Below are 26505 nucleotides of genomic sequence, written 5' to 3'. Positions count from 1 at the left end.
CACGTGCACACACACAATAAATAAACGTATTAAAGTGGTGCGAAAGATCTGGAGTGGAACTTTTCAGTGTCAGAGCAGGTGCTCTGAGTCCCAGGGTTTGAGCCGAGTAACTAATTCAAATCAAAACAAACCCAAGTCCTATGAAAGAAGGATTAAAGGCATGGGCCACCACGCTGGGCCATACCTGGGTGTTTACTTGCTTTTAAGCCAGAATGTGGACCACCAAATCAAGATCCGGACTTTGGTATAACTTTCCATCAACTTTCTGAAGTGGAATGAATGATTAGGCAGGCAGATGCTATCGGTCCCTTAGGAACAGTCACTAAGGACACATAGCAGACAGTCCCGCATTACCTATGGTGAACAGCTTGGTGCATTCTCGGCCCAGTGCATTTCTCGCACAGCATCTGATGTCTGTTTCAAATAGCTCGTGAAGTACCTTTTCCTCCTTTTTGACAACGGCAGAGCCTTCTTCTCTACAGCTGCAATTATAAGGTAGGTTTCCTTCAGGAAATGCTTCAAAATGACAGCTAACAGAGTGCCAGCACCGCTCAGTGTAGACTCCTTACGAGGCATATGTGAGGACCTGTGCTCAAGGCCACCAGCACAGGGGGTGGGGGAACAGCATGTTTAGGGGGTGAAATTACAAAGCATATTTTAAGGGATGGAAGAAAAGAGAAGCTGAAAAAGTAAACTCAATTGTATCCAGCCTGGGATCTGCAGGGACCAGTTAGCTACTCTGTCTCTAGTTAGAATAATGTTACATTCTTACTTTATTATCTGATACTTCAGATTGTATTTTGCTTGGTGAATTTTTTTCATAGACAGGCTATCTCCATATAGTTCAGGTTGGCTTTGACTTCACTGTATTGCCCAGGCTGGCTTCAGACTCCCAGGGATCCTCCTGCCTCAGCTTCCTGAGTGCTGGTATTACAGGTGTGTGTCATTATGCACCAATGCTTGGTAACCACTGCTGCTACTTCTTTTCCTCCTCCTCCTCCTCCTCCTCCTCCTCCTCCTCCTCCTCCTCCTCCTCCTCCTCCTCCTCTTCCTCTCTGCTCCTTCTCCTTCTCTCCTCCTCTTCCTCTTCTCCTCTTCCTCTCCCTCCTCCTCCTCCCCCTCCTCCTCTTCCTCTCCCTCCCCCTCCTCCCCATCCTCCTCTTCCTCTCCCTCCTCCCCCTCCTCCTCTTCCTCTCCCTCCTCTCCCTCCTCCTCTCCCTCCCCCTCCTCCCCGTCCTCCTCTTCCTCTCCCTCCTCCCCCTCCTCCTCTCCCTCCTCCTCCTCCCCACCCTCCTCTTCCTCCTCCTCCTCCTCCTCCTTTTTCTTCTGGTTCTTGTTTAAAGAAAGGCCAAAAAGAAAACACAGAACTCAGAAGGAAAATGAGACAAGGAGCACAGCTAGCTGGTCTTTGACGTAGCTCAACATGACTGGCATGTCTTCTTCCAAGGACAAGGAGGGCAGGAGAGTGAAGCAGCAGGTTGAATTCCCAAAGGGAACTGGAGAGGAAGGCCGAGGTGCGACTCGCAGGGAAGACCGCCAGACGAAGGTAGGGTGTACAGAGTGACACTCTTCTGCATTGCCTGGGTAGGAAACGCCCCCACGTGGCTTTCCCAGGGTAGGTGATAGTTCTGGGAGCTGCTCTCATTGTCTTTCTCCAGTGAGTCATGTGCACAGCCTTTCAAATTTCCTTTCAAATCTGAAGTTGCCAACTTCCTATCACCCCTGAGACAACTACTGTCACACTCATGTACTCTTCCAACCTTCTCAGTTAATATGCACATCGAACACATGCATGGCACGCACTCACGGTGGAGGTCATTGATTGGTCTTCTGAAGGTCAAGGTCACCTTAACAGTATTAAGGAAACAGATTTGGTTTGGACTTTCCCCTCTCTCTTGCTTTATCCCACTTGGTTCTCAGCAAATATAGTCTATTTGGCTAGTTTGGATGGCAGGACTGCTCGCCTCCTGGGAACTGAGCTGTAACTCAGGTAGAGGCAGAAGATGCCTTACACTCTGTGCCTAGCACCCTGCCCGGCTGGCTCTGTGGCTTTGCATCTCAGCTCACTTGGTTATCCAGGCAACCCCGTTCTTCTTTCTTTAAAAACCTGCCTATTTTTGTTTGCGTTTCTTCTAGCCTCACTCTTGTGATGAAGTAACAGAGAGCTTAACTAACTCGTCTGAGGCCACACAGCCTGGTACACAAACAAGGGTTCAAAGGTCTCAGACTCTAGATTCCAGCTCCTTAGCAATTCTATAAACGGCCTCTTGAGAGGAAACAGAGTGATCACAAGTGAAACATTTACTCATAAGAAACTTCTTATCATAAGGACATTACGACGCCCCCCAACTCCTCCCTGAGGCTCTGGAACCCAACAACCCCACAGTTCAGTCTTTTCAGCCGTGCAATGACTGTGAGCGTCCTCCAGCTACCCCAAGGGCTCTCATTCCTCACCGTGAAATCCAAGCAGTGATTGAAATGAAGGGGAAAACAGAAATCAGATTTCACATACAGTGTGAAGTCAGTGACAGTGGAAAACAGCGGACGTTCCGACAGGAACGCTGGTCACGGTCACCCTGAAGCACGTCTTACCTGTCCCTGTGGGAACTGCAGACCACCCACTCCACGGTGGGCTCTGGGACACCCTCAGAGACGCAGAGCAGGGCGTCCTGGTTCTCCATCTTTCTGAAGGAAGGTCTTCTTAGCACGTACAGCTGTGTATCTAAGGCACCGCAAACATGGCCGTCTTAACACTTCAGATGGTCCCCAGAGCCCCTCAAAATTACAACGGCATTTCTAAAGAGCTAATCTACCTCACCACAGAAGAGTCTGGCTCCTCCCCATCCTCAGGTGAGGTCAGGTTTTTGTTTTGTTTTGTTTTGAGACAGAGTCTCGCTCTACAGCCTCTCCTGGCCTGGAATTTCTACCAGGCTGGTATGAAACCCACAGAGACCAGCCTGCCTCTGCCTCCCAAGCTCTGGGATTAAAGGCATTGCATCGCGCATAAGCACGCCGCACGTGACGTCAGGCTTACATAGGATCTCTTGTCAGTTCCTTAGGGTTCGTAAGGCCATAGATAAACTAGTAAGGTGAAGTCACGAGATGGGACATAAAAGGAGAGGAAAGGTGTGAGAACACAGAGGTCGGCTCTTATACGAAGTTTAAAATTTACTTTCTTCTCATAATTCCATCTACAACTAGGTGCAAGTGAATACAGTGGAGAAAGGCAGAAACAGTAGGATGGAGTTAAAACTGGAGCAGAATTTAGAGGTTGAGCTTAGCCTGCCATTCAGACTAGAACTTACATGCACGCACACACACATATACACACACATACATATATACACACACATACACACACATATACACACACATACACACATCCATCCTCACACACACACACATACACATACACACACATACACACACACATACACACATCCATAATCACACATACACACACATACACATACACACATATACACACACATACACACACATACACATACACACACATACACACATATACACACACATACCCATACATACACACACACACATCCATACTCACACATACACACACAACACAAACATACACAAACACACACATATACACATACACACATACACACACAACACAAACACACACATATACACACACATACACACACACATACACACATACACACACATACACACATACACACACATATAAACACACATACACACATACACACACATACATATATACACATACATATACACACATACACACACATATACACACACACATATCCATACTCACACATACACACACACATATATACACACACACACATATACACACATACACACACAACACAAACATACACACATATACACACACATACACATACACAACACACACATACACACATATACACACATATAAACACACATACACACACGCATACACACACATCCATACTCACACATACACATACACACATATACACACACATACACACATACACACACATACATACACACACATACACACACATCCATACTCACACATACACACACATACACATACACACACATACACATACACACACATACACATACACACACATACACACATATACACACATACACACATATACACACATACACATATATACATACATACACATACATACACACATATACACACACATACACACATACACACACATACATACACACACATACACACACATCCATACTCACACATACACACACATACACATACACACACATACACATACACACACATACACAAATATACACACATACACACATATACACACATACACATATATACATACATACACATACATACACACATATACACACACATACACACACATACACACATACATACATATTCACACATACATATGCACACACATTAAAAACAGATACAAAAGCAACTATTCAACTACTGAGGAGGAGATATTTTGCTTTAGCTTTGCTCCTTGTCTGTGTATAGATGCTCTTTATATATTATTACTATTAACCTGTAGTTAATAGTACAGGTCATCTAGTAGACCGCAAGTATCTTTCTTTTCCCATTCTGTGGCAGTTTTCATCTTTTATTCCAAAAATTTCTAAACCTTGTTCCAATTCTACACTTTATTAGGGACATCGAAGTTTGTCCAACTTGCCAGTACCCTTGAGTGTCATGTTCCCAGAAAGGTTCTGAATGGGGACAAGACATTTGCAGACCACACTGTCATGTGGTGGTTTTACAAAGGTTGGACAGCCCTACTTCAAGTTTTTTCTCCCTTCTTAAATAGAGCACTGGAGCCAGGCGGGGTGCGTGTCTGTGATCCCCAAATGTAGGAAGTGGGAGGATCATGAGCTCCAAGCCAGTCTGGGGTACACACTGAGACCTTATCTTAGAGAAAGGAAAACCTTGCTGTTTGTTTCCCTGTGACAGTCCTTTAAGCATCTTCAGTTAGGAACTGAGGCCACAGTTACTATGCAAAGTAATTGTGTGAGTTAGCTCAGGGTTCCTGGAGTGGACTTTCTCTGTATCACTCCAACCGATCCCTATAAAATACTAAACCCCCGCCCCCGTCCCCACCCCCGTCCCCCCTTCCACCCCCAAGCCACCTCCGTCCTCATCCCTGCCCCCGTCCCCACCCCTACCCCTGTTCCCACCCCCAGCCCCACCATCCCCAACTGATCAAGTCCCAAGTGCTTTGCTATCATGGCTGCTCTGTAGTTTTTCATCTGGGGAAAAAAAAAAAAAACTGCAAAATTAAAAGCAGCAGAGCAGCAGGAGTGGTGGCACATGCTTTTGTCCCACACATGGGTGGCTGAGACAAGCTGATCTCTGTGTATTCAAGGATTTAGCCTGGTCTACAGAGGGCTAGGCAGGACTAGAGTAACTCTCAGAAGAAAATCTGTTAATTTTCTAGAACAAAGATGGGGTTTGGTTTGATTTGTTTTATTTATTTATTTATTTATTTATTTATTTATTTATTTATTTGTAACAGGGTCCTGCTTTTGATCACTGAACTTATGCCCAGCCCCCACTACACACTGCAGTCACCTAGTCTTTCCTACTTTTCGTTTTCACAGCTCATCCCCCCAGGGAAGGCTGGAAAGTCATAATGCACATTGTACTTTCTTTTTTGAGGGTACCGAATCCCAAGTAACTGCAGTTTATGGCTGGTTGGCGGCTATCACATCAGTTCTGGGAACTGAACCCTGGTACATTGGAAGAGCAGCAAATATTCCTAACCACTGAGCCATCTCTCCAGCCCCCTCTTTGCTCTTTTTTTTCCTTTTCTTTCTTTTCCTCTTCTTCCTTCCTTCCCTCCTTTCTTTTTTTCTTCCTTCCTTCCTTTCTTTCTTTCTTTCTTTCTCTCTTTCTTTCTTTCTTTCTGAGACTTTCTTGCCATGTAGCCCAGGCTGGCCTAGAACTCACTACGTAGCTCAGACTGGCATCAAGCTTTGGATCCTCCTGCCTCAGCTTCCCAAGTGCCAGGATTATGGCTGTAGAACTTGAGGGGAATGGAAGCCATCGTTATTAAATAAAGTAGAAACACAGACGACCCCTACCCAGCACACACAACTGCTTGTGCAGTGTTGCAAGAGAGAGAGAGAGAGAGAGAGAGAGAGAGAGAGAGAAGGAGCCCATGATATTCTGTATCCTCACTGGGCTAAGACCCCATACTTAATGTCCCACAAGAGGCCTTAGGAGGTAGGAATGGCGCAGAGGTGGAGGCCCAAGCCCAGAGTAGCACAAGACAGCTCTTGAGTTATGTACTTCTGGGGCCATGTTGCTGTTTCAGTCACTTCTCTGAGAAAATGGGTGAGACTGCACTGTACTTGACTTTGCCATGCAGGATGGTGACCCTCAGGGAACCCAGCACATGCCCCAGTGCTAGGAGCTATGACTGTAGGACCACAAGTGGCTCTGAGTGGGCGATGAGCAAGTGCAGATCTGGCTCTCGTTCCCCCCTCCCAGCTTTGCCAGTCGAAAAGACATCAGGTGTCTGTGTTCATAGCCACACACAGGCCAACCTCTGCAAGTGCCTGAGATGGGGCGTGTAGAAGTCCAAAATTGAGGGCCTCTGTGGTCCCTCCTGACAGGCCCCCGGGTGGCTGCACAGTGCCTCAGCTCTGTGTATCTGAGTCACCCACAGGGGAAAGGACAAGTCCTGGCAAAGGGTGGCAGTCAACTTTAGGGGTAGTGGTGTCCACCTTGAGCCTGTGACACTGCCTGAACCCCCAGAGACACACGGCTCTCTGTACGCGCAGGCCACCTCTGCAGTCACAGGAAGGAAAACAGGGTGTGCGGTGCGAGTCTGTAAGCAAGAGGCCTGTGGGTAACGAGACCAAACGAGCAGACCCCACGGAGCCTAAGCTGTTGGCACCTCTGCTGCCCACGCAGTTACCAACATCCAGCATCCAACCACGCCGACAGTTTGCCTCTGCCCAAACCAACGTCGTCCTCAGCAGTGGCCACGGGCTATATGTGGTTATCTAATTTCAGATCTTAATTCGTTCACGCGAGTTAAAATTTAAAAAAAAAAAATTGTTCCTCGTTTACACTAGCCAAAGCTCGAGGGTTGACACCACAGTGGCAATGTGTCAGGGTCCGTGCTGCCTGGGCATAGGAGATGGTGAGCAGTGTCACTGTTTTAGAAAGTCCCGTTAGGTCCAACAGAGACCATAAGTCCACGAGGCACGTATCTTTTTTTAGATAAATTCATTTCATTTTTGTATGTGTACGGGTATGTTGCCTGCATACGTCTCTGTATCATGTACATCCCAAAGGTCAGAGGGGTGTTGTATTCTAAGACTGAAGTGGCCTACGGTTGTGGGCTGCCACGAGCATGCTAGGAATCCCACCCAGGTCCTCTGTGAGAGCAGCCAGCATTCTTCACAGCCCAGCCATGGAGTGGATTCTCACCGCCCCCTTTTATTACGGATAAAGGAACTGAGTCTCAGAAAGACTCAACAGCCCTCAAAAGCTGATAGTCTTAGAACCAGAAACAGAACTCAGGACACTTAGTTAGCATGGTGCCAAGTGTGTGCAATCGAAAGGCTTGGGAGGATGAGGCAGGAGGATTGTGAGTTCAAGGCTACATACTGAGTCTGAGGTTAGCCTGGGAGAAAATTAAAAATGCAGGATTTTTTTTTTTAATATTCCAAGTCAAAATCCTCTTTCCAGTTCTTCCAGGTCTGTGTTAAGAAGTCCCTGAGTGCCTGCCTTTGGTGACCCCACAGGTGAGTGAGTGAGAGCACAGTGGGTCCTGAGGCGCTGCCTGGGGATGCAGGAAGCACCCGGGAGCGGGCCACACTTACCTCTTACATTCACTGTGAACAGCACCGTGTGGTTGGTGGCTTCACTCTGAATATGGAGTAGGTATTCTCCTGCCTGGGTCTCTGTAACGTTCAAGATGGTCATGGAAACAATTCTTCTGCGGAATGAGAAAGAGGATTGGATACTTTGCAAATACTCAGAAGAAATAGCATCAGCTTCTCCCTGAGGCCGCCATCCTGGAAGCTGTAGCTAAGGGCTGCCCCGTGCAGAACCCGGCTCTGTGCAGCACCCAGGCTCAGCCTGAGCAGTGACTCGTACCTAACACCCACACTCAAAGCGAGTTTTGGCTCAGCAGGGTAAGAGGGCTACAAGCGGTGGGAAAAGCCACAATTTTGGGTCATTTACAAGGTTATGGGGTACTATTAGTTACTATAAACATTTTGTACAAATGTATCTCATATCTGATAACAAGATACTTACTTTGTCAGGGCAAATCAAGGTTTCAGATCACATATGTTTATATACATACTTATATGTATATAAACCTTTAAAATTAAATTATCTTAAATATTTATGATATTTATTTAGGTGTATAGATATTCATTCCTTCTTATTGCATGCATGAGCGTTTTGCCCACACATATTCATGTGTATCTCTTGCACGCTGTGCTCAGGGAGGCCATCAGATCTCCTGGAGCTGAAGCCACACACGGTTGCGAGTGGTTGTGTGGGTGCTGGGAACCCAACCTGAATCCTCTGGAAGAGTAGCCCGTGTGTCTAACCACTGAGCCATCTCTCCAACACCCTGGGTTTTATATTTTCAGAGCAGCATTGGACTTGCCCGTCCCACCACACATCCTCGACATTATCTCTAGTCTGTGGTAACAGAAAAAGAAGGATGGTTCATCACCATCAACTGATGCCCACAGATGCCACTATTGTCCCTTTTGGGGCAGCACGTCCTATGACTGACAGATACACGGCGTCATGTGTCTATATCCTAATCCTTCGTGAGTTCATTATTTCACCGGGGGTAAGTTAAAGCAAGCACACAAGGATGGCGTCTCAGTCAGGCCTATAAATCTCAGCATCCGTTAGACAGAAGCAGCAGGAGAATCTTGAATTCAGGGAAAAGCAAAAGTGAACAACCCCCTTTCCCCCCCAAAAAAACCTAGCAAACAAACAAGGGCAGGGGTCCAAATGAACTGAAACCGGTTTGGTCTGTGTCCACTCTCACCTGTTCTGTAAATCAAAGTGTGGCTGGCAGCCCAGCGAGCTGTGCTTAAAGACCCAGAGGCAAGAAACATCCCCCGGGGTGGTGAGCTGTACTTGCAATGTGAAGGACGCAGACTGGGCCACCTCCACAGTGACAGCTTCATAGACCACCCCTTCACTCCGATGCTTCGGGGCACACCGGAGGTCCTCTGGGGATTCTGGAACCTGTGGTGTTGAGAGAACATTGTTGAATTCGCTTTCGTAGCATTAAACCTGTTCGCATTCGGCATACACCGTGGTCTGAACGAAAGTGGCCCTCAAAGGCTCACAGGGAGTGGCACTATTAGGAGGATGGAGTGGGCGTGGCCTTGTCGGCGGAAGTGTCTCACTGTGGGGGTGGGACTTTGAGGTCTAAGCTCAAATCAAGCTCCACCCAATGTGGGATCAGTGTTGCTTTCTGCTGCCTGCTCATCAAGATGTAGAACTCTCAACTCCTTCTCCAGCACCATGTCTCCCTGTGTGCCACCATGCTTCCCATCAGGCTCATAATGGACTGGACTTTTTTTTTTTTTTTTTGGTTCTTTTTTTTCTTTTTTCTTTTTTCTTTTTTTTTTTTTTTTCGGAGCTGGGGACCGAACCCAGGGCCTTGTGCTTCCTAGGTAAGCGCTCTACCACTGAGCTAAATCCCCAGCCCCGGACTGGACTTTTAAAACTGTAAGCCAGCCCATTTAAATGTTGTCCTTTATAAGAGTTGCTGTGGTCATGGTGCCTCTTCACAGCAATAAAACCCTAACTAGGACGGCTGTCCAACTACGCTGGTACCTACTAAGAAGGTCTCACTGTGCTGGAGAGCTGGCTCAGCGGTTAAGACCACCGGATGCTCTTCCAGAAAGCCTGTTTCAGTTGTAGCTAACAACTGTCTGTTCCAAAGTATCTGATGCCCTCTTCTGGCCTCTGAGGAAATCGCACACATACGGTACACATAAACACAGGCAAAACACATATATAAAATAAAATAAATGCTTTTTAAAATTGAGGACATGGTAGAGAAAAGGGGAAAACAACTGAATAGCCAATTCATATAAGCAAAAGATGTGTGTAGGTGGCCCTGTCCGGTTTCAGAGCATAGGAGTCAGCTTGCTTGTCCTTTAGACCCCAGAATGAAGCACTTCTTTGAACCCTGGGGATGTCCACCACAGGTGTACACTTGATTTCAGTGATTTCAGAATCATGATGGACGCTGTTTAGATCCCCACGAGGAAAAGATAAGGAGAACAAAGGCTCGTGAACGCACAGTGACTGGTCCGAAGGCCCCAGAGCCCTGTCCTGCTGAGAACATGAGACCATGCAAATGGAAAAGCTATGGGTACTGAGCACTGTAACTCAGTGGGTAGTGTGGTGGAGTTCTGCATGGTTGAACAGGGTCCCAGTTCAAAATCCAGTACTGGAACAAAGGAGGCATGGACAGAAAAACCAGAGGGCTGGAAGGTAAGCTCAGCCGCACAGTACATGCTGGGCACACATAGAACCAAATGGCCAGTGGGTAAGTTCAGCAACATAGCACATGCTGGGCACACACTGACCCCGCAAAGAAATGCAAATCACAGGAGGATTGAACAGGCCCAGAATAGGGAACGGTAGTGCAAATGAAAGTGACCAAGTAGAAGCAAAAGAGAAGGCGAGAAAATCGGAGGTCCCTCTGGTGTGGGTAAGAGTCCATTCCTCCCTGGGACTTCAGTGGGAAGGCAGGGAGTGGGAAAAATCCTGCTCCCCGTGAATCCTTGGCTGGAAGAACAGCTAAATACAGGGACCTATCAGTTCAAGGGGCTTATGTTGCAGAATATTTGTTCACACTGCAAACCCTGAGATTGTGCTGTTTACTGGAAAAAAAAAACCTGTTTCTAGTTGTGGTGCAGCTCAGCCTTAGCTCACAACTTTAATCCTTCTAGCTGGAATATAGACATACCCTTAGCACACGCCTGTAATCCCAGACCATGAAGGTAGAGTTAGTTTGTAGAAGGACGCACCCGTGGTTGAAAGTGATGCCTAATTGAGAGGCAGACAAAGTGATGAGTCAGAGAAAGATTTGACAGAATAGGATATGCCCAACTCTCATGAGGAGAGAGAGGAAAGGGACGTGACTTAAGAGAGACCAGGACAGAGGAAGAAGAGAGAGGGCAGTTTTAACAGGACAGTTGTATAGAGAAACAGGTTGCAAAGAGAACAAGCTAGACACAGGTGAAGTCAGAAATGAGCCAGAGAATGAGAAGGAGCCAGAAGATGAGAACAGATTGCCAGAGTTAGTACGAGGCCAAGCAGAACTGAAAGAAGCTGGTTTGAAGCAGTTTTCTAGGAGAGGAGTTTGACCCAGGACTGCTGAGTTGACCAGCCAGCCAGAGCTCAAACAGAACTAAAGGGGGAGCTTGTTCAGCAGTAAGTCTCAGAGGCTGAACACATTCTAAGCCTAGATTAGATTGTATGGAAGCTAGAGGCTTCCAGGACTAGGCCTAGGTTAGCAGACGGAGCCAGGAAGCCTCTGAGGCAACCATTATATCAGGAGAATGAAAGTTTCCTTTGCAGGTATATATGTCTCCAGGCAGCCAGGATCATACCCTGAACTCAGCTCCTTTTGGAAACCGAAAGATTCCTGCCACCCCACTATGTTATGGCTACGGAGAGTGTCCCTGAGGTGAACTGGGTGAATGGGGACCTAGGATATGAGGCACGGTGAAGGGCAATTTACCACCAACACTGGGGACCACGAGCGAGCCTTTCTTTTCTTTTTCTTTTCTTCTTTTTTCTTTTTTTCGGAGCTGGGGACCGAACCCAGGGCCTTGTGCTTGCTAGGCAAGCGCTCTACCACTGAGCTAAATCCCCAACCCCACGAGCAAGCCTTTCAGGACCACCGGCATCCTGCAAGGCAGCCCTCAGTATTTCCCACGTCTGCACACCAGGAAGAAGCTACAGACACCGTGGTCCGTTCTTCCTTCTTTCCTCAAGACGGGGTCTCAATGTGTATTTCTGGCTGGCCTACAACTCTATGTCAGTGGCTTTCAACCTTCCTAATGCTGCAACTCTTTAATACGTCCTTCACATTTATAGTCAATGTCCATTTTTTAAAAAGATTTATTTTATTTATGTGAGTGCACTGTAGCTGTCTTCAGACACACCAGAAGAGGGCATCAGACCCCATTACAAATGGTTGTGAGCCACCATGTGGTTGCTGGGAATTGAACTCAGGGCCTCTGGAAGAGCAACCAGTGCTCTTAACCTCTGAGCCATCTCTCCAGCCACAGTTCTTCATATTGTGGAGACACCGAACACATCCCATAAAATTACTTGATTGCTACTTCATAACTAATGTTTTGTAACTGTTATGAATTGTAATGTAAATAACCGATATGCGGGATATCTGATATGTGGCCCCAAAGGGGTCATGACACTCATGTTGAGAACTGGTGCTGTATGTAGACTATCCTGGCTGCAACACTAAGAGATCTGCCAGCCTCTGCCTTTGCTGGGATTAACGTCAGGCACCACCACAACCAGCTTCCCTTTGTTTTGAGACAGGACTTCTCTATGTAACCACGGCTACATGCATACCACAGCCAAGCTCTGTGATCTTTGCTGAGGCTTGGTCTGTTGCTATGTACTATAATGCTGAATTCTGTAGGTCTGAGTCTCTGAGTGAAATCTTAGGTTTACCAGCCTTTGTGTGCAAGCCTTGCTCCTTAATTTGACATTGTTAAGATTTGATCTGTCCTATTGTTGTGCTACATACTGTCCGGTTGCCTTGGGAACTAGGAGATCCTCACACAGATCAAGTGACACTACGTAACCTTGCCCCAAGTCATCCCTGATTGGTCAATAAAGATGCCTACAGCCTATAGCGGGGCAGAAGAGAGGTAGGTGGAGTTTCAGATGCTGAGCTTGGGATCTGAGGCAGGAGCCCATAGGGGAAGGGAGAAGTTGGAGAGGAAAGGAGAAATCACCATGGGATAAGTGAGTCATAAAACATGGCCATGAGGGCCAGCCAATTAGGATCAAGAGAGGCCCAGATGGAAAGTGGCGAGTTCTAACTCAGGGTTATCAATTCCAGTAGCACAGAGGGTTGATACCCACCCAGCTCCAATGCTTTAAAGGCTTATCATAAATATAAAGCTGTGTGTGTTTTATCTGGGAACTGAATGATCAAAGGCAGGGTAGAAGCCCCCGATGATTAAGTATTTTCTGTATCAGATTTTTTTCTTTTTTTTCTCTTTTGTAATGTTGGGGATCAAAGGTGCCCTTGTCCATGTTACCCGGGAGGCATTCTGTCATTGAACCTCCCCCATGCAGCGCCTCTGGGTATTACCAAACTGCCCAACATATCTGCAGCCATCATAAGAGCCAGAGAGTCATTAAAAAAAAATAAATAAAGCAAACGAAAATGATCCACTTTTAATCTAAAAAGGAAAGAAAGGAGAAGTGACTAGAAAGACAGCTCAGTGATTAGAGCACCAGCAGCTCTTACAAAGGACCCAGGTTTGGTTCCCAGCACTGACATGGAGGCTCATAGCCGTCTCTGACTCCAATCCCTAAGGATCCAACACACTCTTCTGAGGTCCAAGGGTACCAGGAAGACACATGGTGCACAGACATACATAGAGGCAAGACATTCATGTGCACAAAATAAATCTAAAAAACAAAATTTTAATGGTCCCATTCTTTCAAAAACTATATATAGGGAGCAGCCCTCAAATATACATGAAGATGTTGAAAGCCCACACGAATGAAAACGCTTCTCATCACTGCAACTGGCAAACATGAAGTCTGTCGATGCATTCTGATTGTGAGGTTTTGAGGAAGGGGACACTTCTCACGCACTGCTTAGGAGTTCACACAGGCTTCCGGAGGGGAATTCGGCGACACACCTAAGAAACCCATACATGGGGTTGGGCATTTAGCTCAGTGGTAGGGCGCTTGCCTAGCAAGTGCAAGGCCCTGGGTTTGGTCCCCAGCTCCAAAAAAAAGAAAAGGAAAAAAAAAAAAACAAACCCATACATGCACTTGCTGTCTGAGCCAGCACCATTAGAAATGTGTCCCCCAAACAATTAGTAACATCAACTACAGTGCTGTAGGCAATGTCAAAATAATGGAAGCAATGTAAATGCTCCAACAGAGGAGAGTGACTAAACAAACCGTGGTATATCCACGCAGTGGAGTATGCTGCAGCCATAAAAAATAGTAATAATAAGGACATGCTCTGGGAACTGACTTGCAGGGATTGCCTGTACCCCTCAGAGGAAAAGGGCTACTGCCATGCTCTCCACTGAGAGAGGCCCAACTTGGAACTTCCCACTGGGCCTTACGGGGGGTCCTTGAGTTCCCCTCCTGTCCCAGACAATTATAAAGATCACCAGGACCACCAATCGTTATGTACCTAGTTGCTCTTGCTATAATCTGCCCTCGAAAATTATATAAAAAGAGAGACTGGGGCTAGACAGATGGCTCAGTGGTTAAGAGCACTGACTGCTCTTCCAGAGGTCCTGAGTTCAAATCCCAGCAACCACATGGTGGCTCGCGACCATCTGTAATGGGATCCGATTCCTTCTTCTGGTGTGTCTGAGGACAACTACAGTGTATATAATAGATAAATAAATCTTTATTAGAGAGAGAGAGGAAGAGAGAGAGAGAGAGAAAGAGAGAGAGAGAGAGAGAGAGAGAGAGAGAGAGAGAGAGAGAGAGAAGATGACCCCAGCGCACTAGAACAATAAACCTCTTGCTTTTGCATCGAACTCCATTCTCAACTCTCATTTGGGGGTCTCCCTATAGCTAAGGCTCACTTACACCACCTTCAAGTGTGTGGTTATGCACAAGGAAGAAGCAGGCATGAGACACATACACATCTACTTGTTTGTGTACACGGAAGGTGCTAACTGTAAGAGAGACGTGGGGCTCAGTAGTAGAGGTGCAAAGGTGATATTTCTCTGAGTATCTATTCCTAAAATAAAATACATGAATATATGTGTGTGTGCCTATGTGAATCTATGTATATCACACGAGTACAGGAACCTGCAGAGCCCAAAAAGGCATCCCCAAGAGGCCATCAGATTCCCTGAAGTGGAGTTACACATCGTTGTGAGCCATCATGTGTGTTCTGGGAACATAACCAGGTCCTCTGCAGAAGCAGCCAGTGCCCTTAACCACGGACACTTCTCTCTCTCTCCAAGTGTATTTTTTTTTCAGTGTTGGGATTAGAACCCCAGGCCTCACATATTCTAGGCTCCTGTTCTACCACCAAGCTAAACTCATAGCCCTGCATATATCTTGTTTTGTTTTGTTTTGTTTTTAATAACTCTTGACTTCTAGGATCCAAAATAAAATTTAAAAGTAAAACAATCAGCCAGCAGCCAAGTGTAGCAACCTCGATTCCAAGACTTGGGAGGACTGCCCAGTCTGAGGCCAGACTGAGCTACATGGTTTCAGGCCAACTTAGGCTATAAAATAAAGTCCCGTGTCAAAAAAGTGAAAGGTGAGGGTGTGGGGGAGGAACTAGGTGAAGAGGATAAGATGGAAAGGTGTCAAAGTGGAATAGAAACAAGAGAAACCCCATTGTGTGGGAAACGAGCCACAAAGCTATAAGGAAAAGGGTAGGGCAGAAGACAGCAGATGTACGCATCATAGATAACTGTGACAATAAACATTGGTTACTATGTAGCAAAAGACAAAACCACTGCACACAGATCCTATACACAGCTCCACGAGAGCCCACTGGATACTGGCCAGTACTTTTGAGACTGCTTATAAACCAGGATGGAATGAATGAATGAATGAATGAATGAATGAATGAATAAATAAATAAATAAATAAATAAATAAATAAATAAATAGCAAGCAAGCAATCATATCACAGGTACGAGCAGGTCTCTCACTTCCAGAGAGAAGTATAAAAAAGAAAAGGGAAGGCTGGAGTGAGCCCTCATGGCTCTGAGCGTGAACTTAGGAGGAGAGAGACACATGCAGGAGGGAAAGTCATGTGATGGTGGTTGAGTGTCCCTCCGAATGGGCTCAAGATCTACACAAACACTAAATGTCACGAGTCTGCGTGAATCTAAACAGATAACTCGGTAAATAAACATGATGGGGGAGAAGACATAGCTCTTCCTTGTAATTAAAATTTCAATTAATAAATATAGAATAAGCCAGGCATCTACCTTGGGAGGTGCTTGGTCATTCGAAACACCACTGGACTATAAATTTCCACAACGATGTCTCGAGAACTAACAGCCCCTTCCACCCTCAAGTCCTGGCCTTGGTCAGTGTGACAGAAGCACACTGAGACAACGTCCCAGCAGAGCAGACTCACTTCCATGAGAGGCTGAGGGTGAGCGCTCAAGTTCTCTGTAGTCCGCGCTTGCCCAGCAATTTGATAGTGAGCTTTAGGAACTACTAGGTCTTCCCATGATCCTCAACAGTGCCCAGGAATATTATACTAAAATAGCAACGCAGGATCCATGAGTAGGGGCCAAGACTAATAGTTAGGCATTTGCTTTAAAGATTGACTTTAGCCAAGTATAGTAGCACACATCTTTAATCCCAGCACTCAGGAGGCAAAGGCAGGCGAAACTCTCTCTGTAAGTTCAAGGCCAGTCTGGTCTACAGAGTGAGTTCCAGGACAGTCAGGGCTACACAGGGAAACCCTGTCTCAAAACACAGCCACAACAGAAAGAAATTGTCTTTATAAGGAGGCACATAGGGTTGATGAGATGGCTCAGTGGAAAAGACACTCACCACTGGACTTTAGGACCTGAGTTCAATCCCAGGGATTCACATGGTGGAGGGTGAGAGATGTGGTCTTCTGATCTCCACGTGTGCATGATGGACTTGGACGAACTGCACACAGAGGCACATAACACCACCCACACACACACACACACACAATCAGTGTTTGAGCTGGGTGTGGTGGTATATGCTTTTAATCCCAGCAGCACTCAGGAGGCAGAGGCAGGTGAATCTCTGTGAGTTCAAGGCCAGCCTGGTCTACAGACCAAGTTCTACAGCTGTGAAGGCTACGCATACAAACCCTGTCTCAAAACAACAAGAACAACAAGAAATCAACGTTTGGGGCTGGGGAGATGTCCCTGAAGTTTAAGTAGCTAAGTCTAAGTTGCCGGGCCTGAAGAGCTGGATTTGACCCCTGGTATCCATATGTTGGAAGTCACAAACCCAATCCAAGAGTTCTCTTCTGACCTGTGCAACTCCCTCTGGGTCATGTGTATACCTAGCTCCCCCCACACACACACAATAAATAAATATATGTGGTAAAAACACATACATGTGCGAATCTATTTCCTGACACTGGAAAGACACCAGAAGTTGAAACTCCAGTGCCACCTAATTCTCTTATATCCACACTGAAATGCTACTATGCCGTGACCTGCAAACTTCAAGCTCAACCTGTCCTGGGGTGACCAGAAAATGAGTATACAGCAGACACAGACATGGATGAGGGAGAGCTGCGGTCGGGTGGGACAGGCAGTCTGATGGAGACGCACCAGCTGCCTGGCCTTTATCATATTATATACAGCTCAAGGAGGCAGGTTAGCTGATTTGGGGAGGGGTTAGTGGAGGGGGAGAGCTTCAGACTGCAGTCACCCAGGAGGAAGAAGCTGTGGTTGACACTTTCTGCAGACTCTGTGGACATCCTTACTCATCCTTGCCCTTCCCCTGAGGCTGACCTGGGGAAGGAATTGCCGTTCATGAAAGTCCCTGACCTGGCAGTGCTCCAGTCAACCACACGCTTTCACTTAGGACTTCATCTGCTCTCGGCTATGACATACTAAAATGCCTTATTTATTGATAGGCCTGATTGTTACACTGCCAATACCAGTTTTCTAAAAATTAAAACCAATAATGCTTCTGCCAGGAAAGCATGGTGGTGCACACCTTTAATCTCAGCACTGGGAAGGCAGAGGCAGGTGGATCTCTGAGTTTGAGGCCAGCCTGGTCTACAAAGTAAGTTCCAGGACAGCCAGGGTGACAGAGAAACATTGTTTCCAAAAAAAAAAAAAAAAGTTTCTGCCATTAAAAAAGTGTTTTAAATTGAGGTATTATGTATGTATGCATATATATATACATATATCTCACATGCACATATATACATATATATATATAAAATATTGCTATTGAAACTCACTTCATATTGCTTTCAAAACTCAAGATTATTTCTAATCTCTGAGAGTTGGGGGTGGGCAAGCTGTAGCATTATATATTTTTCTATCTCTGAGAAAGAAAACAGTTACTGAATCCTAACCTGGAAATGTCTGTGGAGTTGGCTGATAAGTTCTTATTTGCTGTATAGAAATGTCTAATATTTGCAGTTCTGGGTCATGTAAGCTTCCTTCATTTCAGGGCGTTCACTAAACATATACTTGAAGAAGTAGAAGAGAGCCATGTTAGATGGCTAGTATCAAAGAGAGGTGACTGGAGAGTCAGCTCAGGGGTTAAGATGTTCTTAAGCTGTTCTTCCAGAGGACCCGGGTTCGGTCCCCAAAACCTACAAGGCAGCTCGTAGTCTTCTGGGATTCAAGTTACAGGGGACTCAATGTCTTCTTTTGGCCTCTGTGGGTACCATGTATACATATGGCATATAGAGATTCATACAGACAAAAACACCCATACACATAAAATACATCATAATAATAATTAATAATAATAATGGCAACGATATTTTTTTTCTTTTTTTTCGGAGCTGGGGACCGAACCCAGGGCCTTGCACTTGCTAGGCAAGCACTCTACCACTGAGCTAAATCCCCAACCCTCGGCAATGATATATATATATATTTTTTTTTTTGGTTCTTTTTTTTTCCGGAGCTGGGGACCGAACCCAGGGCCTTGCGCTTCCTAGGCAAGCGCTCTACCACTGAGCTAAATCCCCAGCCCCCGGCAATGATATTTTTAAGGGGAGAGCAACAGGGGCTAGAGAAATGGCTCAGCGATCAGAGCACTGACTGCTCTTGCAGAGGACCCAAGTTCCATTCCCAGCACCGACATGACGGCTCACAACTACCTGTAACTCCAGTTCCAGGGCACCTGACACCCTCTTCTAAACCTTGGCAGGCACCAGGATGCACGTGATACACATACATACATACATACATACATACATACATACATACATACATACATACATACATTCAGACAAAACACTCATACATATCAAATCACAATAAACAAATATTTAGAGAAGGAAAATGTTGAGGTTTCGCCAGCGTTACGGTTTATTGTAATGCTAAGTGCCAGCCTCGGAGAATTGGAGTCTGAAAGTAGCCTGAGGGACCTGCCCCCGGTTAATTCTGATTGGTAAATAAAGATGCCAGCAGCCAATAGAGACATAGAGAAGAGACATAGGCGGGGTTTAGGCTTCCTGGACTTGGGACCACTGGAAGGAGGAAAGAGGCTAAGACAGAAGAAGCCACCATGGGATAGAGAAGACCATGCAGGCGGGAGAAGGAAAGCTGCCGTTAGAGAGAGAGAGCAAGAAGAACCGCCACGCCCTAGGGCCAAGAGAACGCGTCTCAGAGGACTGCCTGGTTGTGTCTTGGAGCAGCCCAGATGAAACATAGTAAGTAATAACGTGGGTTATGGAGAGGAGGTGAATTCTACCAGTATGGAGGGCAGGCAGCTGACCAGGTATTTTATATTAAAATAAAAAGGCTGAAAAAAATATATAAAGGCTGTGTGTGTGTTTTATCCGGGAACATAAATGTTTAAGACGGGTTGGGGATTTAGCTCAGTGGTAGAGCGCTTGCCTAGGAAGCGCAAGGCCATGGGTTCGGACCTCAGCTCCGAAAAAAAGAACCAAAATAATAATAATAATAAAGTAAATGTTTAAGACGGGAAGGAACCCTGCGCTGTGACCTCGCTCTCGCTCTCGCTAATATTTATTACAATAGGAAAGGGAATACAGGCAGTGTAATGGCTCAGGGGTCAAAGGTGCCTGTGGCAGAGGGAGAGGACCAGCTTACATACACGATGCCCCCATACATAAACACACAAACAAGTAAATGTTAAGGGCAACAGGGGGAGGGAAAGAGAAAGAGAAGAGCTCACCACTTCTTCACACTGGGTATGGGTGCCCTTTCAAATTCATACCCACAAGAGGACATGACACAGATCTTCCCACGTGCACACACATATACAAACACACTGACCCTCAGTGCCAGAGCTCAATCCATGACCTCCAACCCTCCAGGATGTGGTTGACGCCATGGTAGCAAGGTAGATGACCCTCTAGCGCGTAGTACACTAAAGGGTTAGAAGTGCCCACTTAGCCATGGCGGGTTTCAATAGCCTATGATGTCTAGCTAGCCTCCAGGGCAGAACAGAAGAAGCCTTGTGTTCATATTACATTACCATGACGTGCGACGATGACTTTCCCGCCGCCGAGCCATTGTTCTTATGAATGATTAAAACACACTTGATCACAGGCAGATCTTGGTTTGTAACGGTCTCGAGAATCATTACTGACAAAACAACTGTAAAACAAAACAAAGCAAAACAAAAATGATGACGTTGGTACAGGCACGCTGCGGGAAGAAAATCAGCACACGTCTTACCACAGAACAAAGAAACAGAATGCAAACAGGGAAAATTGGTGGACGGAAGAGAGTATAGGAAGTGAAGCTTCATGAAAGCTGGTCTAACTCCAAAGGAGAGCAGGGCTTCCATGGAGCTGTCTATGGCGATGAGAATGTTCCCCTTCTGTGTTGTCCAACATGGTGGCCACAGCTAGCTGTTTGGCTTTTGAAGTGAGGCTGGTGATACTGAGAAACGTATGTTGCTAATTCTGGGGTCCTGTAGTGGAGAGCGCTCTCTTTCTCTCTTTGTTGCTGTCTCTGTCTGTCTCTCTCTCTTGATTTACTTATTTTTTTTATGTATTATGTATTATGTATATGTAGCTGTCTTCAGACACACCAGAAGAGGGCATCAGATCCCATTACAGACGGTTGTGAGCCACCATGTGGTTGCTGGAAATTGAACTCAGGACCTCTTAGTCAGTGCCCCTAACCACTGAGCAGAGGCAGATACAAGTGGATTTCTGTGAACTTGAACCCAGCCTGGTCTATATAACATGATCTAGAGCAACCAAGGATATATAGTGAGACCCTGTCTCAAAAAACAAACAAACAAAAAACAAGAAACAAAAAAAAACAAAACAAAGCAACCAAAAAACAACCACTATAAGACTTCATGGTCTAATTTACTTAAATTGAATACATTAGAGCATTTACCTTAGGAAATGGGTATAATGAATTTGGTTAAAGCTATACCTATGCAGGCGCCCCAACACACACACTCCAATTAATTGTGAGCTTTTATCCTCCAAAGTTTCCTGTTTCAAACAGATACTCCCAGACACACATGGGATTCTGCCTGTGTCACATTCTCAGCAACATCTGCTAGAACAAGACCATCCGCCTTTCTGCCATTTAAAATTATATTGTGGGGTTGGGGATTTAGCTCAGTGGTAGAGCACTTGCCTAGCAAGCGCAAGGCCCTGGGTTCAGTCCCCAGCTCCGGAAAAAAAAGAAAAAAAAAGTTTGTTTATTGGGGTTGGGGATTTAGCTCAGTGGTAGAGCGCTTGCCTAGGAAGTGCAAGGCCCTGGGTTCGGTCCCCAGCTCCGAAAAAAAGAACCAAAAAAATAAATAAATAAATAAAATTATATGGTTATTGTGTATGTGCTAGCACGTGTGTGTGTGTGTGTGTGTGTGTGTGTGTGTGTGTGTGTGTGTGTATGAGCCACAAGTCAGCTGAGCTTTTGTGGTACACACTTTTACCCACTGTGCCATCTTCTGCCTACAAGACTTTCCCTCTTCATTGGCTACTAGTGTCTCCACTCACAGTGCGTTTTTTGATTCTTTGTTTGAGCTGGAGTGACGGGGTGAGCTACACAGTATTGCTTTAAGTGAGAATGTCCAGTATCCTTTCACATACCTAAAATATTCTTTAATTGGTTTTTGCTTGTTTTACTGTGGTGACTCTTCAGATAGTTTGCCCAAGTCAGGTTCTTTAAGATTAGGGGTTGGGGATTTAGCTCAGTGGTAGAGCGCTTGCCTAGCAAGCACGCAAGGCCCTGGGTTCGGTCCCCAGCTCCGGAAAAAAAAAAAAGATTTATTTTGAATTTTAAACGGTTTTACGGATTTGTAACACATGGCAAGTTTAACATCACGCTGCATTTGTGTCTTTGGTCTTTGTTTTCCTGTTGGTCTTTCTGAGGCTCCTCGGTTTTCTAATTCTTTCGTCGACCTTGGTTACATCCCCTCGGAGTCATTGTTTTGCTTCTCTTGTTCATTGGGTTTTAACTCTGGTCAGGATTATTTCCTTACGGAATTCTGAATTTGCTATTTTCCTTTTGTTTTTTCTTTTGTTTTGTTTCATTTTTCTTCGTGTGTGTGTGTGTGTGTGTGTGTGTGTGTGTGTGTGTGTGTGTGTGTGTGTGTGTATACGAGTGTGCTTTTGTTTTTTTGTTCTTCTTGTTTGTTTTGTTTGTTTGAGACAGGTTTCTCTGTGTAGCCCTGGCTGTTCTAGAACTATGTAGACCAGGCTGGCCTTGAACTCACAGAGATTCTCTTGCCTTTGCTTCCCAGCTCTAACATTAAAAATGTGTGTCACCACGCCTGACCATTCATTCTTTTTCGTTTAGCCTATTACACTCTCATACATAGGAAACTTCATTTATGCGGCACAAAGTTTAAATTTCATCTCTTTTTTTTTTTTAACAAAATCTGACTAACTTTGTCTTTTTAAATACTGATTTAATTAAAACTTTATTATAGAGAACTTGAAAATAAAATCATCACACAGCAAAATCGCCCTCTCTGTTGTGATATTGGTTTAGGAAATTATTGGTGTGATTAAGGTTAAGACTATCATCCTGTTCTTTGATTTCTGTGTGTCCTGTTTGCTCTTAATTCCCTTGTCTTCTTTTCCTGCTTCCTTTGGGAATAGCTGACTTTTTACTTTGTGTGTGTATGTGTGTGAGTGTGTGTGTGAGTGTGTGTGTGTGTGTGTGTGTGTGTGTGTGTGTGTACAGAGGCCAGAGATCGACACTGTGCGTGTTACTCTGTTATAGTTACTGTTCCAGCACTGTGAAGAGACACCGTGACCAAGGCAACTCTTATAAAGGACAGCATTTATTTGAGGCTGTCTCACAGTTTCAGGACATTGGTCTGGTATTATCATGGCAGGAAACATGGTGGGATGCAGGCAGACATATTGCTGGAGAAGGAGCTGAATGTTCTACAACTTGATCTGAGGCAGAAGGAGAACTGACACACTAGACCTAGCTTGAGCACAAGAGATCTCAAAGCCCACCTCCATAGTGACACACGTCTTCCAACAAGGTCATACCTCCTACTAGTACCACTCTCTGTGGGCCAACTATTCAAACCCACGAGTCTATGGGGCCATTCCTATTCAAACCTCCACATACTCCATCACTTTCAACCCAATTTCCTGAGGCAGGGTCTCTCACTGAACCTGAGTTTCTCTTTCAGCAAGACTGGCCAGCAAGCCACTGGGATCGATCTGTCTCTATATTCCCAACACCAGGGTTACAGGGACACGGCCATTACTTGGAAGCGCAGATCCAAGGTCTCGGAATGGGATTATTTCCCAATAATTCCTCCTGAATGACAAAACTTTTCCTGGAGGGCTAAAATAAGCACATCTACTTAGCCCAGAAGGGGAGCCCAGGACAGAGCAAAATCCAGATGCCACCAAAGTCCAGCTTGCCAAACCAGTGAATTTTATTAGAGTTAAAGGAATATGGGTGAGGGGTTACTTACAGGAGCAGACATGGCCCAAAGACTGATGCATCACCAAAGGCCAACCTAGCATGGGTGACAGTTCACCAAGCTGGGGACCTGGAGCACACCACACAATCTGCAGCTCACCAGGTTGGAGAGGGTCCTCTCCAAGTGACCCCATGGATCTAAACCTCCTCCAGGCAGCTCTGCTACCTTCTGTTTCTTCCAAGCAGCTCATGGCCATCTCAAGAGTCATCTTTGCACCTTTTATTGCTTAATTGGGTAGGTACCCAGTGAATTTGGTCAGTTTTAGGGACTTCCTGAAGCTGTCTTGAAATTATTTTATCTCCCTGCTTAAAGAGCTTCCCTGTAGGATGAAATGTTTCGATTTCAGGGGAAAGAAACTGTTCCACAACACAACTCTGACAAGTCGTTTGTATCCAAAATATACAAATAACTCTTCAAAGCCAAGAATAAGAGAGTAGCCAAGCACGGAAATGAGTGAGTGAGTGGGAATTGCTTCACATCATCAGCCACTTAGGGAAACACAAATCGAAGCCACAGCATGTTGCTAGTTTGTATCAGAACTGGGAGGGGGAGGAGGGAAGCCGGCAGCAGAGCATAAAACCAGGACCCGGACTGAGACGGGAAACAGGGACAAAAGCAGAAAACTTGACTGCAGCCTATGCAGACAGGAGTGTTGAGCAACTGCAATCCCCATGGGCCCTTGGGGCAGATGCAGATGGCACAACTCAGTTAAGACAATAGTTGAGCATTCACCTAGCCTAAAATCCATCTATACAAGACCATGCTCGTGTATTTACCCTGGAGGAATTAACACTGCATTCCTGTGAACCGCCTGTGCTTGAACTTTTACAAAACCACTCATAATCAACAGAAACCAGGAGAAAATGAAGGTCCAAAAGGCAGCTTAACAGATAAATAAACTACGAGGTGTCCACACATTAGAATACTACTTAGCATTAGAAAGGGAAAATACTGATATGTAACAGCATGAGGTAATCTCAAAGAATTTATGAGAGTCCAGACATGGTGATACACAGCTCTAATGCTAGCACTCAGGAGGCAGGGTCAGGTGGATCCCGTGAGTTCTAGGACAGCCCCATCTAAGTAACGAAAGGCCAAAGACATTATTCTATGTCTGTAAACAAAGTCGAAAGACCACATACTATACAGTTCCACACATGATCTTTGAAAAGAGGGGAAAAAAATAGCAACAGAAAAGAGATTATTGACTGCCGGGGGCTAGGTGTAGAGAACGGGGGTTTACGATGACCACAAGGGAATTGGGGGTGGGGCGGAGATGCTCTGCGAGTGGATAGTGATGTCCGTTGTCCGGTTTGTTTCTAATAAACTCAGGGAGGCAGACATTTTAGAAGGTGAAATTGCTATCGCAGCATGACTCATCACATCTGGCTGCAAAAAGCTGATGCATGACGTGACATCATCAGCGCGAGCGCTCTTTCCCAAGAATCCATTCCAAAGACATGGCGAAAACTCCCAGATCATTGCTGCAAATCCATGTGGAGTCCTGAGGGAGCACTGGAATTACGAATGGTGGGGAGGCTCGAAAAATTATATGCTTTGAAAGGAAAAGAATGGCCCCGGGGAGGGTATTTCCAGGGGGATGACATCAGTCTAAAATCAAAGTCTAGGCTAAAGCGATTCTCTCTTGAGAAGCCCACACTTCCTCCTGCGTGTTCATGCCCTCTATAACGGCTTGACTCATGCTTAAGCCTCTATTAAAATCTCTTCTTAATAAACCACAACGTTGCTTCACACAACACCAGAACTCAGTAAATCCAGGTGTGGTAGTGCGTGCCTGTCAGCCCCTCCTGAGAAAACAGCCCTCAGGAGGCAGAGGCAGGAGAGTTGCCTCAACTCTCAGGCAAGTCTGGTCTACCTGAGAGCAAAGCCAGCGAGCTCCAGAAGCGAGGCTGGGTCTCAATAAACAAACACAAAACCCAAGATCGATCTATCTATCTATCTATCTATCTATCTATCTATCTATCTATCTATCTATCTATCTCTGCTCTCCGATGACAGCTATGGGTTTGGATTATATGAGACAGGAGAATGCCAAGACATCTCATGCCCTTTCTTTCTTTCTTTTTAAATAATACTAAGAAAGGGTTTAACATTGTCGTGTGCATACGTGTTTGCCTGAATATACCACAGGATGCCTGCTACCTGCAGAATCTGAAAGACCACATAGGATCCCCTAGGACTGGAGTCACAGATGGTTGTGAGCTGCCATGAGGGTGTTGGGAACAGAACTGAGTCCTCTCCCACTCTCATTTTCCATCCAAATATTAGCCACACCCTAGCATTTTGCTGTCTTGATTATCCTCAAATCTCCCCTCAGTTCGGCCTCTGTATTACCGTCATCACGATTAAAGTCTTGAGTGTTTCTGACCTGGACCCCTGCTTCTTAGCTGGTCCCTTAGCTCCTCCACACTGACACCACACATCCTCCACTAAAGCCTGCGCAGCTCTCTGCAGGCTTCTTAACTGGGTTTTGGACTCACAGATCCCTTGGAAAAAATCACGAAAAGAATGAACACTTTCTCTAAAAAGTAAATAAATAAAACAATGTTCTTAGGTGACAGACAGAGAGGGAGAGAATGACATAACAGATTTCCTGAAACCAGCCAGAGGTTCCTGGTCTCCATA

At 45.6% G+C, this 26505-nt stretch overlaps 1 protein-coding gene across 1 annotated transcript in view; it reads right to left on the bottom strand.

Moving 5' to 3' along the window:
* Flt3 (Fms related receptor tyrosine kinase 3) overlaps positions 1–26505 on the bottom strand; it is a 75550-nt gene that overhangs the window by 38841 nt on the left and 10204 nt on the right. Inside the window, exons 2-6 of the mRNA NM_001415752.1 lie at positions 20416–20537; positions 9042–9244; positions 7846–7961; positions 2593–2722; positions 355–482 (exon numbers count right to left, since the gene is read on the bottom strand). Coding sequence (NP_001402681.1) covers positions 355–482; positions 2593–2722; positions 7846–7961; positions 9042–9244; positions 20416–20537 — 699 coding nt within the window. The remainder of the gene's footprint in view (positions 1–354; positions 483–2592; positions 2723–7845; positions 7962–9041; positions 9245–20415; positions 20538–26505) is intronic.

This window comes from Rattus norvegicus, chromosome 12 (assembly GCF_036323735.1).
Source record: "Rattus norvegicus strain BN/NHsdMcwi chromosome 12, GRCr8, whole genome shotgun sequence".
Classification (NCBI taxonomy): Eukaryota; Metazoa; Chordata; class Mammalia; order Rodentia; family Muridae; genus Rattus; species Rattus norvegicus.
This window is presented reverse-complemented; position numbering and strand designations above follow the sequence as displayed.